Source organism: Rhinolophus hipposideros, assembly GCF_964194185.1.
Source record: "Rhinolophus hipposideros genome assembly, chromosome: 6".
NCBI classification, from domain to species: domain Eukaryota; kingdom Metazoa; phylum Chordata; class Mammalia; order Chiroptera; family Rhinolophidae; genus Rhinolophus; species Rhinolophus hipposideros.
Genome location: NC_138052.1, coordinates 43,943,476 through 43,957,455, shown reverse-complemented (window position 1 = coordinate 43,957,455; position 13,980 = coordinate 43,943,476). Strand labels below are relative to the sequence as shown.

At 34.6% G+C, this 13,980-nt stretch overlaps 1 protein-coding gene across 1 annotated transcript in view; it reads left to right on the top strand.

Annotated features, from left to right (window-relative positions):
• Window positions 1-13,980, top strand: part of SCN9A (sodium voltage-gated channel alpha subunit 9) — a 126,653-nt gene that overhangs the window by 45,579 nt on the left and 67,094 nt on the right. The window contains exons 2-5 of the mRNA XM_081051446.1: window positions 6,758-7,065; window positions 11,838-11,956; window positions 12,301-12,390; window positions 12,946-13,074. Of these exons, the coding sequence (XP_080907572.1) occupies window positions 6,808-7,065; window positions 11,838-11,956; window positions 12,301-12,390; window positions 12,946-13,074 (596 nt within the window). The 5' untranslated portion in view covers window positions 6,758-6,807. The remainder of the gene's footprint in view (window positions 1-6,757; window positions 7,066-11,837; window positions 11,957-12,300; window positions 12,391-12,945; window positions 13,075-13,980) is intronic.

Below are 13,980 nucleotides of genomic sequence, written 5' to 3'. Positions count from 1 at the left end.
AGATAGTCACGATTCTGAAACAGAGGTGTTAAAATCTAGTACATACAGGACACACCTGCTAATCAATCAATAAAAGACAATAAAATGGAAAAATCGGACAAGGGATAAGAACAAAGAATTCACTTATGAAGAAATCCAGAAAGCTAATAGACATATGAGGAGATGCTCAACATTATAGACCAATGGAAATTCAAACAATATAAAATGATATACTTTCTACCTCTTAATCTGGTAAAAGTTAGAAAACTGAATAATACTGTGTGTTGGTGGGGATGCAGAACTTCGTGAACTCTGGTAGGAGAACAGAAGAGGTCAGACTTCTGGAGAGGAACTTGGCACTACTTGGACCAGGTAAGTATGTATGCACCCTAAGGCCCAGCAATTATGATCCCAGGTATAGATTAACAGGGAATTCTTCACAGCTCCATAATGGGGGACACACAAAGTTGTTCATGACAGTGTTGTCTGTGGTGGTGACAGAAGTGAGTTTACTGAGGAAGTAATGGAGTGTAAGCTAGGAGGTGCCCTCGCAATGTGTCCACATGGTTGTATGTTTTCGATGAGATCTACAAAAGTAGACATTTTAACCATACCACAATTTTCCTCCCATCAAGTAGTGTTGGAGTAGCTGTAGGCATATCTGGTTTGTAGCAAAGAGGAGTTGAGTTGGAGATTCCTTTTTTTTAGTTCAATGGGATCATGTACGTAGTTTGCAGTCATTTAATGTATGTTTATCACACGCCCTCTTATAAAAACACTGCTAAGTATGTAAAACAAGTGCTGTGTTCAGCTCCTTCCTTTAATCTTTCTTTCCAGGGAAAGAAATTGCCTCCCCAGTACCTGAAATTGTGATGACTTTGATATTTTTTAACAGTTACATATTTTTTGGTTGCATTTCATAGATGGCATGTTTTAAACACCAGTGCCAAATTGGAATTTTCAGTTTATATGTTCTGCCTATTATAAAGCTTTCCAAGCTACACAAAATAGGTATAATAAAATTCTAAAAATATGCCCTTAAAGATTTGTTGAGAAACCCAAATACGGTTGAGGTGCATGATAAAGCTCCAATTTAACTGCTGTTTGGAAAGATACATAAGAATATTTTAAGTTAAGAATTACATATTATTGAATATATATATGTATATATACATGTAAATAGAAATGCATATATACCGGGGGTGCCAAAAAATGTATACACATTTAAAAAGATGTTATCTTAAAATGTGTATACTTTTTTTTTTGGCTTTTGGCACCCTCTATATATGAAAAGCACTTTGTCATATTTAACTTTTTGTGTTAAAGTACTGAGAAAATTCAGATATAAAATTAGTGGGATATGAAACAAATCATAAGATGGTCAGTAAAAGCACAGAATCGGTACTAACCGTGAGCAGTGAAATATAACAAGATGTTTTGTCGTATCAGAAGCAAAAGTGAGAAAAACAGAATTTCACTGAGAGGAAGAGGTGCCTTTCTTACAGAAGTATTAAACAGGTTCTTGGATTGTTTGATAATCCCCTAATGAAGAAGAGTGAATCATATGAATATATTGGGGGGGAAATATTTAAATTTCTGGCTAGTTTGCCATAAAACACCCAAACACATGAGGTAATATAAAACTACATTGAGGACATTGAGGACACGTGGTTGATGAGTATTATCATCTCACAGTATTTAAGATTAGCTTGTTAACAAGAGTTAGAGTGACTGAACAAGTTGATGGTGGTTTTTGTAAATTTGACGATAATATTTAAAAATTTACCTGCTGCTAACAGTAACAAGTTGTGTAGCTCAAAGAAATTTTCTCAACTATCAGGACTAAACACACATACACATTCCAATCAGTTGAGCTACAGGAAAGACTAAATTGCTTCTGTTCCCCCAATTACAAAATTGTTGCCCTGCAAAGAGATGATCAAAGAGAATGAAGCCAAAAATGGAGGGAAAGTATTAAAAACATGTGCTAAGCAGTTGATTAATTAAATTTTGGAATTTGTGGTATTTGTAGTATTTGTTAGTTTTTAAAAAATGGACAATCCATTTAATTTCTGAGGTCACTTTTAATAAATAATTACTTTTGTATCCAATTTGTATTTTGCATTTTTGTCTCATCACGTCCCCCTCCCCATTTATATAGGCTACAGGCCTATAAAACATGGATCTGTCTCTGGATTGTGGGGGGCTAGATGGCTCCCAGGTATTCCAAATAAAAGAGCAAATAGGTAAAATATCTGCTGATATACTTTGGAGTATTGTGCTGTAGTTACAAGTACTGATTAGATGTACTTAGAGTAAAATGGGTGGATATTAAAATCATAGTGCTTAGTAAAAAAGAAAAAGAAAACACAATTTATGTAAATTAAAGATATATACATCCAAAATAATAATAGATTTTCAAGAAAACATAATAACACAAAGATGTACAGTAAATACATTTGGACGATTGCCTAAGGATGGGAATGAAAAGGGGGTAGAATGTTGCTGAGTGGGATATGGTGTGAAGAAAAAAATAGAGATTTGCATGGCCAGTGGTGACAATGGGCCATGAATTGGGGAATTTTAACTCTCTAAACATGAAATTTAAAAAAAAGAAAAATCTATGGAATGTAGAAACTTTGGTTTATATTATCTACAATATAGCTAAATTGTGATTCAATCTTACAAGGTTTGTGCATACTTAATTTTTTTTTTTTAAATGAGAATCACTTGAGGTTAGATAATTCCAGAGATAGAATTTAAAGAGTTTATGAAGTTACACATATCAAATTCAATGGAAGGACAAAGCCAAAGATAATTTTTTGGTGTTTGGAAAAGCTGAGAGTAGTGACGATGATCAGACTGGGGAAAAACCTAGAAAATAACAAAGACAGCTCCTGCACCATAGCAAGCACTTGATAAATAATCTTATGAATGAAGTCCAAGTGTCAAGGTGTAGGACTTATTAGGGATATAGGTTGTAAAGAACAGCGAACTTCTACTCAACTTCCCTCCTTGACCAAACCCTACCTTCGGGAGTCCAGGTCAGGTACCTTTCCGGTGTATTCGCATTGCTTTCATATGGTAGGTGAATTGCAGTTGTTTACCTGCTCATATTCCCCAGTAGACTGTAGGTCCCAGAGGACAAGGACCAATCCTGCCGAGTTTGTATTTGTGTCCCAAGCACCTGGCATTCTGTCTAGAGCTAGTGATCACTTTTTAAAAAAAATATTGAGTAAATAACATGGAATGAACATCTGAAAGGAATATTAGCATCACATGATTTCACACATACAACAATCACTATTTTAATAACCTGTAGGGGGGTAATCTTAAAGTCAAGATCAACTTCATTTTGTCTTAGTAATTTGAACAATAAGAAATTAATAATGTTTAGGTCTTGTTTTAGTCTTTTGTAACTTAATAAAGAAACTCCCCCCAAAGCATATTTTGTTAATTCTGCTCACAGGTAATTATGATGACATATAAAAATAAATTTTAATACAGATAATAGTACTGCAAATAATTTAACTGATGGCTAGTCATGTAAGATTCATTCTCTAATTACCTTTAAGTTATTGAAGGGCCTTTCAAAATAAGGCTATTCTGAAAAATAGTAATTTTTATATAACAGTATACTTTTAGGGAATTCTTTTTTTTTTTAAAGATTTTATTGGGGAAGGAGAACAGGACTTTATTGGGGGACAGTGTGTACTTCCAGGACTTTTTTTTTTCCAAGTCAAGTTGTCCTTTCAATCTTAGTTCAGCTTCAAGTTGTCCTTTCAGTCTTAGTTGTGGAGGGCGTAGCTCAGCGCCAGGTCCAGTTGCCATTGCTAGTTGCAGGGGGCGCAGCCCACTATCCTTTGCTGGAGTCGAACCAGCAACCTTGTGGTTGAGAGAACGCGCTCCAACCAACTGAGCCATCTGGGAGCTCAGCTGTAGCTCATCTCAAGGTGCCATGTTCAATCTTTAGTTGCAGGGGGCAGAGCCCACCATCCCTTGCGGGACTCGAGGAATTGAACTCGAGGAATTGAACTGGCAACCTTGTGGTTGAGAGCCCACTGGCCCATGTGTGAATCGAACTGGCAGTCTTCGGAGTTAGGAGCACGGAGCTCTAACCGCCTGAGCCACCGGGCCAGCCCTACTCTTAGGGAATTCTTTAACAGTGTTTTTGACACAACAGAGAAAAATATTCAACATACTTAAAAAAATTGAGAACAATTACCTTAATAAAACGATTGAAATGTAACTGAAATAACAAAGTCAGATAAGATTGAAGGAAATTTAGATTGTATATGCAAACAATGATGAAGGATTTAAGAAAATACACAAACAGGAATTTATTTTGCATTCTATTCTACATTGTCTTCAAATCCATAAGGCATGATCGTTATTGCTTTGTATAGTCACTGTTCACTTTACATGGTAGAGTCAGTTTTTCTGATATATACATAAATACATACCCATGCTTACATTCTTCAATTCTTTCTATGTTTTCATTCTTCTGTTCTTAGGATATTTTCCTTCTGCCTAAAAACTCCTATATATACTTTAGTACAAGGATGAATTGTCTTAGTTTGTGTTTTCTGAAAAAGGTTTCTGTTTTTTCTTTTTAATTTCGCATTTACCCTTTTTTAACCTTTCAAAAAGTATAATATTCTTATAGAAAAATACACATATCTTAAATATACAGTGCAGTGAACTCTTCGAAATTATACACACCATGCAAACAGCACTGGAATAAAAACACAGAAAACCTTCACTCTAGAAAGATGTTTTTATTCCTCATAATATTTTGGATTGTTAGGAACCACAAAGACTAACTACAAAATCGAGAGGTCGGTCTATTGTATCCCAGCACAATCATAGGCTAAGGATGCACTGTTGTCTGTTGATTTCATAATCTTAGAGGTTCCCAGAGATATTTAATTCTAACAGTAGGTTAAGTAAAGCTTATGTATTTATGGACTGTAGTTTGAAGATGACACAGATAGTGCACCTTTCCCTTGTCAGGAAAGGCTCCTGAGCACTGATGAAGCATGAAGAACCACTAGGAGTTACCAGAGCCTAAGGGGTTGGGGAGAGTTACCCTGGTTCAAACTAGCTTTCTAGTGAAATGGGCTAGATAACTCCATAATGAAGATAGGCAATTATTGGTAAATAATGTTGTGCTATACTTGACTGTCCTGATGCCATGTTAAGAAACTGTAAAGTTAAAAACAAAAGAAGGTATTGTATTGAGGAAATAGATTGTATGTAAATTCGTAAAGGCTGTCTTAATTCTAGTCTTCTTACTGCCTATTTAAGTATAAAAGTTTGGGTTAACTTTTAAATTTCAGGTAACAAAACAAATACTGTGGCCGTCACCTAAATACGTAAATATATAATGGATGATAGCCATCAGTTTTACTGAATTGGCAAAGGGTAAGATAAAACATCAGAGGTAGAACAGTTTAAAAATCTGTACAATCTTCGAAAATGGTAAACCAAGAATACTCAGGCAGTATTAGAGGTCTACCAAAATTAGAGCTAAAAATATGTATTTTATTTTGATAAAAATAACACAGAAATTTCAAGGCAGCAAATTAAAAGATCGGTCAAGGGAGTTCACAAACCTTTTATTGCATATCAAATGCAATGCCAGGCAGTATTTGGATATAGCCCATGGTGCTTCCAGTCTTCAAGCCCGAAGTTGGGAATCTTCAATTATCTGAAGTCCCAGGCTCTGGATACTATTTAATAAAGGTGCAGGATTTCCAAACAATAGTGATGTCAGTATGATTAAGTCTTAAGAATTTGAGATTTAAGTTCTGCTCATGTTTGTTTTTCGTACTGCTGTACAGCCATGAAATCAATCTTTCAGAAAAGCACATGATAAATAATAATGATTAAGACCATTAGTCTCATATGTTCCCATAAAAAGGAAAGCATTACAAGGCAGTGCCAGGATCTTAGGTCCAATTTAGTACTTTATCCAAGGACCTCTCTTAGGTCACATGAGCATATATCTAAGCTTGCCCAGAACATTCCAGCTTATGCCTGTTGTCTTGATGTCCAACGTGATGTACCATTTATTCTTGAAAAAGAAAAATCGTTCATAGCATAAAGGTTGTGGTCATCCTGCAAAGGATGGGACCAAATTTTCAAGTGTATTCCCTATAGCCAGGGTAGATCTGTCGATTGCTTTCCTTCAGTGATATTATCAGGTGTTCACATATCAGTAAAATGAAAAACTATTGAAAGGCCTTCTACAATTCAGAGAGCAGATAAGACTGGACTCAGTGGTGGCCGGTTAGCTCAGTTGGTTAAAATGTGGTACTGATAACACCAAGGTTGCCGGTTCAATCCCCACAAGGGCCACTGTGAGCTGCGCCCTCCACAACTAGATTGAAACAACTAATTGACTTGGAGCTGATGGGTCCTGGAAAAACACATTAAAAAAAAAAAAAAAAAAGCCTGGACTCAAATCTGGTTTAACTATTATTTTTTCCCCTATATTCTCTAGATTCAGGCCTCTAGCAGCTCTTACTTATCTAAATAGTAGAACTGCTAAATGATAAAGTGCACTTCCTCTTGTCTTTGAATATTTCAGCTGTATCTGAATAAATACTAATTTAACATGCCTATAATTCTGTGAAAACTTTACTTTTTGTAGTTGAAACCAAAAATCTGTTTGTTTTTATTATTATTATTATTATTATTATTATTAATTATTAATTTTAATGGGCCATCCTTGTCTGGCACACACTTAAGGCTTTATTTCTTTGTTTCCACTTAGGCCTCTTATGTAAGGAGCTGAAAGGGAAATAAAATATACAGGATGAAAAGATGGCAATGTTGCCACCCCCAGGACCTCAGAGCTTTGTCTACTTCACAAAACAGTCTCTTGCCCTCATTGAACAGCGTATTGCTGAAGGAAAAACAAAGGAACCCAAAGAAGAAAAGAAAGATGATGATGAAGAAGGCCCAAAGCCAAGCAGTGACCTGGAAGCTGGTAAACAGCTGCCCTTCATCTATGGGGACATTCCTCCAGGCATGGTGTCACAGCCCCTAGAGGACCTGGACCCCTACTACGCAGACAAAAAAGTAAGTTTACCGGGACTGCAATGGTCTCTGCCTCTTTCAGTACAGACAGTTAATTTAAATTGCGATCAAGTGGAATTTGGGGGGCGGGGGGAAACACATCATGACAAAAATATTCAGGTAAATACTTATGTATGATATTCAGAATATATATATTCTGCCTTTTTGGACATATCAAAAATACACATAGATAGGATCAAAATACTTGTCAGTTTGAGAAGTAAGATCTGAGGATGTGTCCAGAATGCATTTGCATGGAAGTGACAGCTGAATCTATGGGAATATATACGATCACTCAACTCATAATGGAGTTTGGGGAGCTGCTTCATTTAAGGTGTTGGAGAGAAAGAGGAGTCTGAGATTGATGGTCACAGAGGTAGGGCATAAATCAGAGAATTTTCCATTGTTCAAAAAATAAGGGAAACGAGTACCTCATAAAATTACCCAGAAAGTTGAGGGTAGAGAAAGGCTATGGGAATGAAAAAAGAGGATGAGTTGTTTATGTTTTGTAAGCAGTTTGTGTTAGATGATGGAAATCAAAGCAAAATAATAATGGAGAGCAAATAAAAAGAGGAAATAGGTGACAGTTTGTGCATGTTGAGAAATTTTCCACCAGAAAGGTGGTGGTCATTTGTGGTACCAAATCAATTGAAAACATTTTAAACATAGAGTATAAAATAGCATGTTTGGAAGTAAAGAAAAATCATTGTGAGTCAGAGAAAAATATAGAGGGTTTGAGTAATGTTGTAGTTAGTTGATGATGTTCATGGACAACACACAACGTTGTATTTGTAGGTCTGATTGTATTTGCATTAGAAAGTGGAAAGAAGCTTTTTTGTCTGAGGCTTGAGTGGCAAATAGGAGGATGGATTTAAGAGGGATATGTTGAAGTAAATGTAGGTACATCAGGGGAAATGCATGATAACTGGTGTCAGTCTTTTCCATACTACAGGAGTGGAACTTGTCCTTTTAGAGTCAACTTTGTGAGTAGCAGCGTGGAGAAGGTGTTGACTGAATTAATGGGAAAAAGTTTGAAATGACTGCTAAAAGGTTATTCTGTTGAGAAAATGCGAGGGGGAATTAAATAATTTTTGACACAGCAGCAGATACAACCAGGTTGAAGATGAAGAGGAGAAAAGAGGAGACAGTAAAGGATTAAATCAGCAGATTTTATGATTTGGTCCAACAATGCTTTGTTGCACAGCGCCTGCAGACTGATCTCTGTGAGGTCAAGAAAGGCAGGATAAAGTCCATTTAAAAAACTTATTTTGATTTGTTTAAGAAATGAATAAAAGGGAATATTTCTTGATAAGATATATGGCAAATAAAATAAAGAACATATTTGAAATGTCTTGAGAAATATAAAATGTAATAAAGTTAATTTTGATGGTAGAAACACCGTCTGCCTCAGTGGTAGTTCCTATGAATGACCATATCTAATATTTGATTCACATTAAAATCAGCATCTCATCACGCTGATGGCATAGCAATAGAAAGCAGAATACCTGAGAGAACCTTGAAATATTACACAGCACTCTAATTAACCAATCAGTAATCTGACACAGAAAGGAAAAATGCTAATAGGTATTGAGGGTCTCTGTGTCAGGCACTAGACGTTTTATACAAATTAGCACAGGTATGTATCACAACCTGGTGAGTAGGAAGTGATAACCTGTTTTTTGATGAGACAAAGGGCTTGGGGAAATTAAGCAACTTGCAAAATGCTATACACTAGTAAATTTTGTCATAGATTTTTTAAAATTTAAGTTAGTTTTGCTCTCTACTGAGATATCAACAACTCTGCACCTACTGAAATGCAATAACTCTTAGTTTAGTTTCTGTTGCATAGCAGTGCTAACAACTTTTAACAAATGAATGAGTAAATAATGAAACCAGCAAAATAAAACGTACTTTCTCACTTACTTATTACTTCATCCTGAAATATTCCTGGCTTTGCATGGATACCTACTGTATTTCTCATTTCCAAAGGAAGCCTGTATATTACTTAACCAGCTACTACTCCTTAAGGAGGAAAGAATCTTGCTGGAATAATCCCTAAGTCAGAGATACAAACTATTATTTGCTTAAAGTGATTTGGGAGGTAAGGAGATAATGTTTGCATTTGAATGGAGGACAATGGACTTATTAACTAATGGAGTAATTTTAGCTATGTGATAGGCTAATTTAATAGAGAATATTTGGGGTGGGACTTCACCCCCTCACCTTGGCCCCAGCTCCTTTCAAATAATATAAAACCAACCACATCAAAAGGCTAACCCACATCAGCATTAATGTACTTGGGTAGAATTGCATACTGAGGCAATCTATTTTCATGGTTCTCTATTGTTAGCATCTGAACAAATACACAAAGGGATAACTGAGTTTTTTATTTCCTTATAGTTTGGAGCTGTAAATTATCAACTTTTTGTGCCTTCTCCAAGCTCCTCATTCTTGATAAAAGTAGTTTAGCTTTAACTTCTACTTGCAGGTTTAGAAGTGTATTCTCTATTAATTGATTCCTCAGTAATTCATGTTACTCACACTAATTGACAAAAACTTTATTTCTGCTACATTATAATTATTGCTTGGATTAAAAATTTTAATGAGCCATAGTTTGACTTGAATCCAGATTTTAACTTATATTTGATTATAATTATCAATGCTTTGTTAAAACAAAGAACACTTAATAAACTGATAATAGAAGTTAGGGCTTTATTTTTATTTTGGAACACTTGCTACTAACCATGACAATAGCCAGTGAAGAATACATAAGTGCTTTTCAATAGTGTCATGCAGCACCTTGATTGTAAGTTTGTGACTTTAGGAAAGAATAAATTACCAGTCACTCACTACAATGGGTGTTAAGAGGACAGTAACATTATCTTATCTTTGTGTCCTTGGTACTTAAATGTTGCCTATAATATCAGCAGCTGCTCCCCCGTTTACTAAGAGTTTACACGCATGAGAAACTTAAAACTTCACAGACAGTAAGTGCTAGCTCTTAAGCTGCTGAATGGTAGATTTGGTGTTCAGCATCATAGCCGTCCAACTGTAAAGCCTTTCCTCCTTAAGCACCATAATCCTCTACTTTTTTTATTTGATAAATTCTTAAAGAAATGAGCAAAATTTAAAAGAATTTATTCAGACTTTGACATCTATGGATTTGCTAGTAGGATTTTAGAATTTACTGGAAAGACTCATACTGATCTCTAAAATTTTATAGGCATACTTACTTTTCCTATGTATAATAAAGTCTATGATACCTGGGTGTGTATAAAGCCAGACATTCCTAAAGAAGTTTCTTAATGCAAATTAAAATTGACTCTTTAATTTAAAAATAGCAAACTAATCTTTTTTGGGTTTTTTGTTTGGTTGGTTTTTTTGTTTGTTTGTTTTAATTTCAAGTCCAAGATAACTTGATCTTGCCAAGGCTGGGAGTAATGTCATTTTCATATTAGCGCAGTTGACCTCTTCTTCCTGAAGTCTCCCAGATAATTCTGACAGACCTGTGACACTGTCTCCTCTTTACTCTCATACTCCTCCATTTGTATTTCTCTGTGTGTTACCTGCCACATCTTATACCAGAGTTATTGTGTTCTTATCACTTTTCTAGGAAGTTCCTTGAAGGCAAAACTCATGCCTCATTTATGTTCAAGCTCCTTTCATTGCCTCTTACGCCATAGCTGCTCATGTACTGCTACAGTGTATTGAGTTTTAATAAAACAACAGTTGTACTCAAAAACTAGGTATTAATTTTAAAACTAGTTTTTAATGTAAAAGTGAACTTGATGTTAAATTATGTTTAGACATAACAAGTATAGTGAAAGGGACCAGGAATATAAAAAGGCATCCGAAAATAATAGATTCTGGTTCATTTTCTTGAGAACACTGCCACATACAATTGAAAAGCAAGATATTTGAACTTATGTCCCCAAATGGTGACAAATGTTTTTTACCAGAAGCCCACTGTTAACTTATATAAAATTCAGATTAAACAACAACAGCAGCAGCAAAAAGACAAAGTACGTGTCTTCTAGATAGCACAAATAATTTGCCTGTCAATGCAGAAACATAAGACAAGGTTTTGAATTTGGGAAAATGTCACTCATTAAGTAATGGTTGCATAACATATTTTTAAAATGTTTGGTTCTATTTGTATTATTTTTAAAAATTACCATGGATAGTAGCAAGCAAGTACCTTAATTTTTGTCTTTTAGCTTTTATTAGTATTACATCTGAAATAAGAAAATTGAACTGGATAATAGGATTCCTCCAACTCTAACATTCCTTAAATTTGTGAAAATATTTTTTTGAAAAAAACTCATATTTTTAAAGCACTTTTACTAACCATGACAATAGCCAACAAGTGTTAAAATTCTGAAGCTTTTATGGTAAAAATGAAGGATAGCTAGTTTCTATTTGGTTTGCTTATAATGTAGTATAATGAAAGAAGGAAGTGGTATTTTAAACTAATTCCAATAGCTACAAGTTATTGTTCCTGATGTGGATGTTAAAGGGATGTGAAAAAGCCAAAATTTTGTATTTTGGGAGCCCTGAGCAATACATGCTCATAAAAAGTTCACGTCTTAATTTACTGAGAAGAAATGGACTTGGAGTTCATTGGCCAGCATGACATATAGCCACATATGTGGCATTGGAACCACATTCCTTGAGTCTCATGGCATTGTTTTTTTAACATGATACTACTGAGATTAACATACTAGATTGAAATTTTGGATTCTCAATTTCATCCTGTTTTCATTTTGATTCTGCAGACTTTCATAGTATTGAACAAAGGGAAAGCAATCTTCCGTTTCAATGCCACACCTGCATTGTACATGCTCTCTCCTTTCTGTCCTCTAAGAAGAATATCTATTAAGATTTTAGTACACTCATATCCTTTTTAAAATGCTTACTTGCAATGGTTCTTTAAAATGTTGTTTTTGCTGTTTTATTTAAATATGGATTTGTGTCCTTTTGTACCTGAAAAGACTCTGGTTTTAGTGTATCATTTCAGTATAATTTGATGTAGGTCTCTGAGAAGATCGGACAAATGGCAGTTTTAACATTTTAGGATAAATTACTTTTATCTATTACTCCCTTGTTCAGAGATATTAAAAGATAGCCTATATAACTATTTATAAGTATTTCTTAAGGAAAAGAGTTCAAGAAGTGTAATTATCAAATATTCAAAGTCCCCACTGTGGTCTTTCTTCATATTCCTTGATTCTAAGCTACCTTATTCGGCATGCTTATCATGTGCACTATTCTGACGAACTGCATATTTATGACCATGAAGAACCCTCCAGACTGGACCAAGAATGTAGAGTAAGTGGGTATAAGTACATTTTGATATGGTCTTAGTATTATCATTTTTATTCTTTTCTTTTCCTAGCAGGAAGTTACCACATCTATTAAAACTGTGGTGTTTGTCTTCCAATGTTATATAATTGCTTTTCTTTCCATTATTTTTTCTCCTCTATGGTATTAACTTGCTAGCAGTAAAATAGAATAATTAGATGATACAGTTTTTTTCTTGAAGAATAAACTTACCAGATGTGCTGCCTTGTTCTTAGACATGTTACATATTTCTTTTGGTGTATTTCTGATAGGAGCAGTGTAGGAATTTTCTAGGCAGATCTAACATTTATGTTTTTAGTAATTTTAAATACCCCTACTTTCTAAAGAGTTTCTGATAGGAACATTTTAAGCTTTTCTGGACTATCTTTACTGTAGTTTATTGTAGTACTTAGAGTGGATGTGTAAACCAACAGCCACACTGCAATAGATGTCTTTCTTTGATCGATCAGAAAAAAATAAATTACGAAGATTGGTGCTGTATTCTTTTTCATACTTAATATCCCAACGGATTCTTGTGTCTAGGTACACTTTTACTGGAATATATACTTTTGAATCACTTATAAAAATCCTTGCAAGAGGCTTCTGTATAGGACAATTCACTTTCCTTCGTGACCCATGGAACTGGCTTGATTTTATCGTCATTGTTTTTGCGTAAGTACTACATTCATTTTTTTCAAATGGCAATTTCATGCAAATCACAGGCAGCACTGTATTCCAGTAAGAACAAAGCTTTAGTGGTGCACACACAGTGTCATATATAGATGATGTATTATAGAAATGTACACTTGAAACATATGTAGTTTACTAGCCAATGTCACCCCAATAAATTTAATGAAGTTTAAAAACAAAAAAGGATAGAGCTTTAGATTCTGACTTTTTCTCCATGTCTTGGTTGCATTTAAAGGAAACTATGTGAAAGTTAGTTATTTATAGGCAGATACACTTTTTTTTCAGGAAGAGCATTTCTCACTCAAAAGTGTATGACATCATTAAAATTGATCATCTCCCTCCATGTCCAGCACTTGGATGGACAGTCTATTTGGTGCCAATTAGGTTCACACTTTTTCCAAGTTCTTATTTAAAAACTAATAAAACCTGTAAGAATCACAGAAATAACTCAGGCCTTTAATTATAAGGATGGTGCTCTTTTTATTAACCTATATTATTCAAGCACTAGAAAGTGTAGTAAAATATAGAAGTAAATCTTTTTATACGGGTTATTACTGATTACTAAACCTCACATTAATGCACTGTATGTGTATTACATACACATCCATAGTTTATTTTCAAGGGTAAAATATTACTTTAGCATAGAATTTTAATTTATTCATATTGCTACTCTTTTCCCAAATATATTGGTCAGAAATATTTTTTTTAAATCTCAAACCTAGATGCAATATTTTTTGCTCTGCTATTGAATTGTAAAAGTAATGCATGTTCATTGGAGGAATTTAGACAATACAGAAGGATCTTCAGATTTCCAGTCTCCACTTCCCTCCTCAGTCGTGTCCCACCTCTGCCCATCAGGCTAATTCCTGTAGTGATCACACGTGGCTG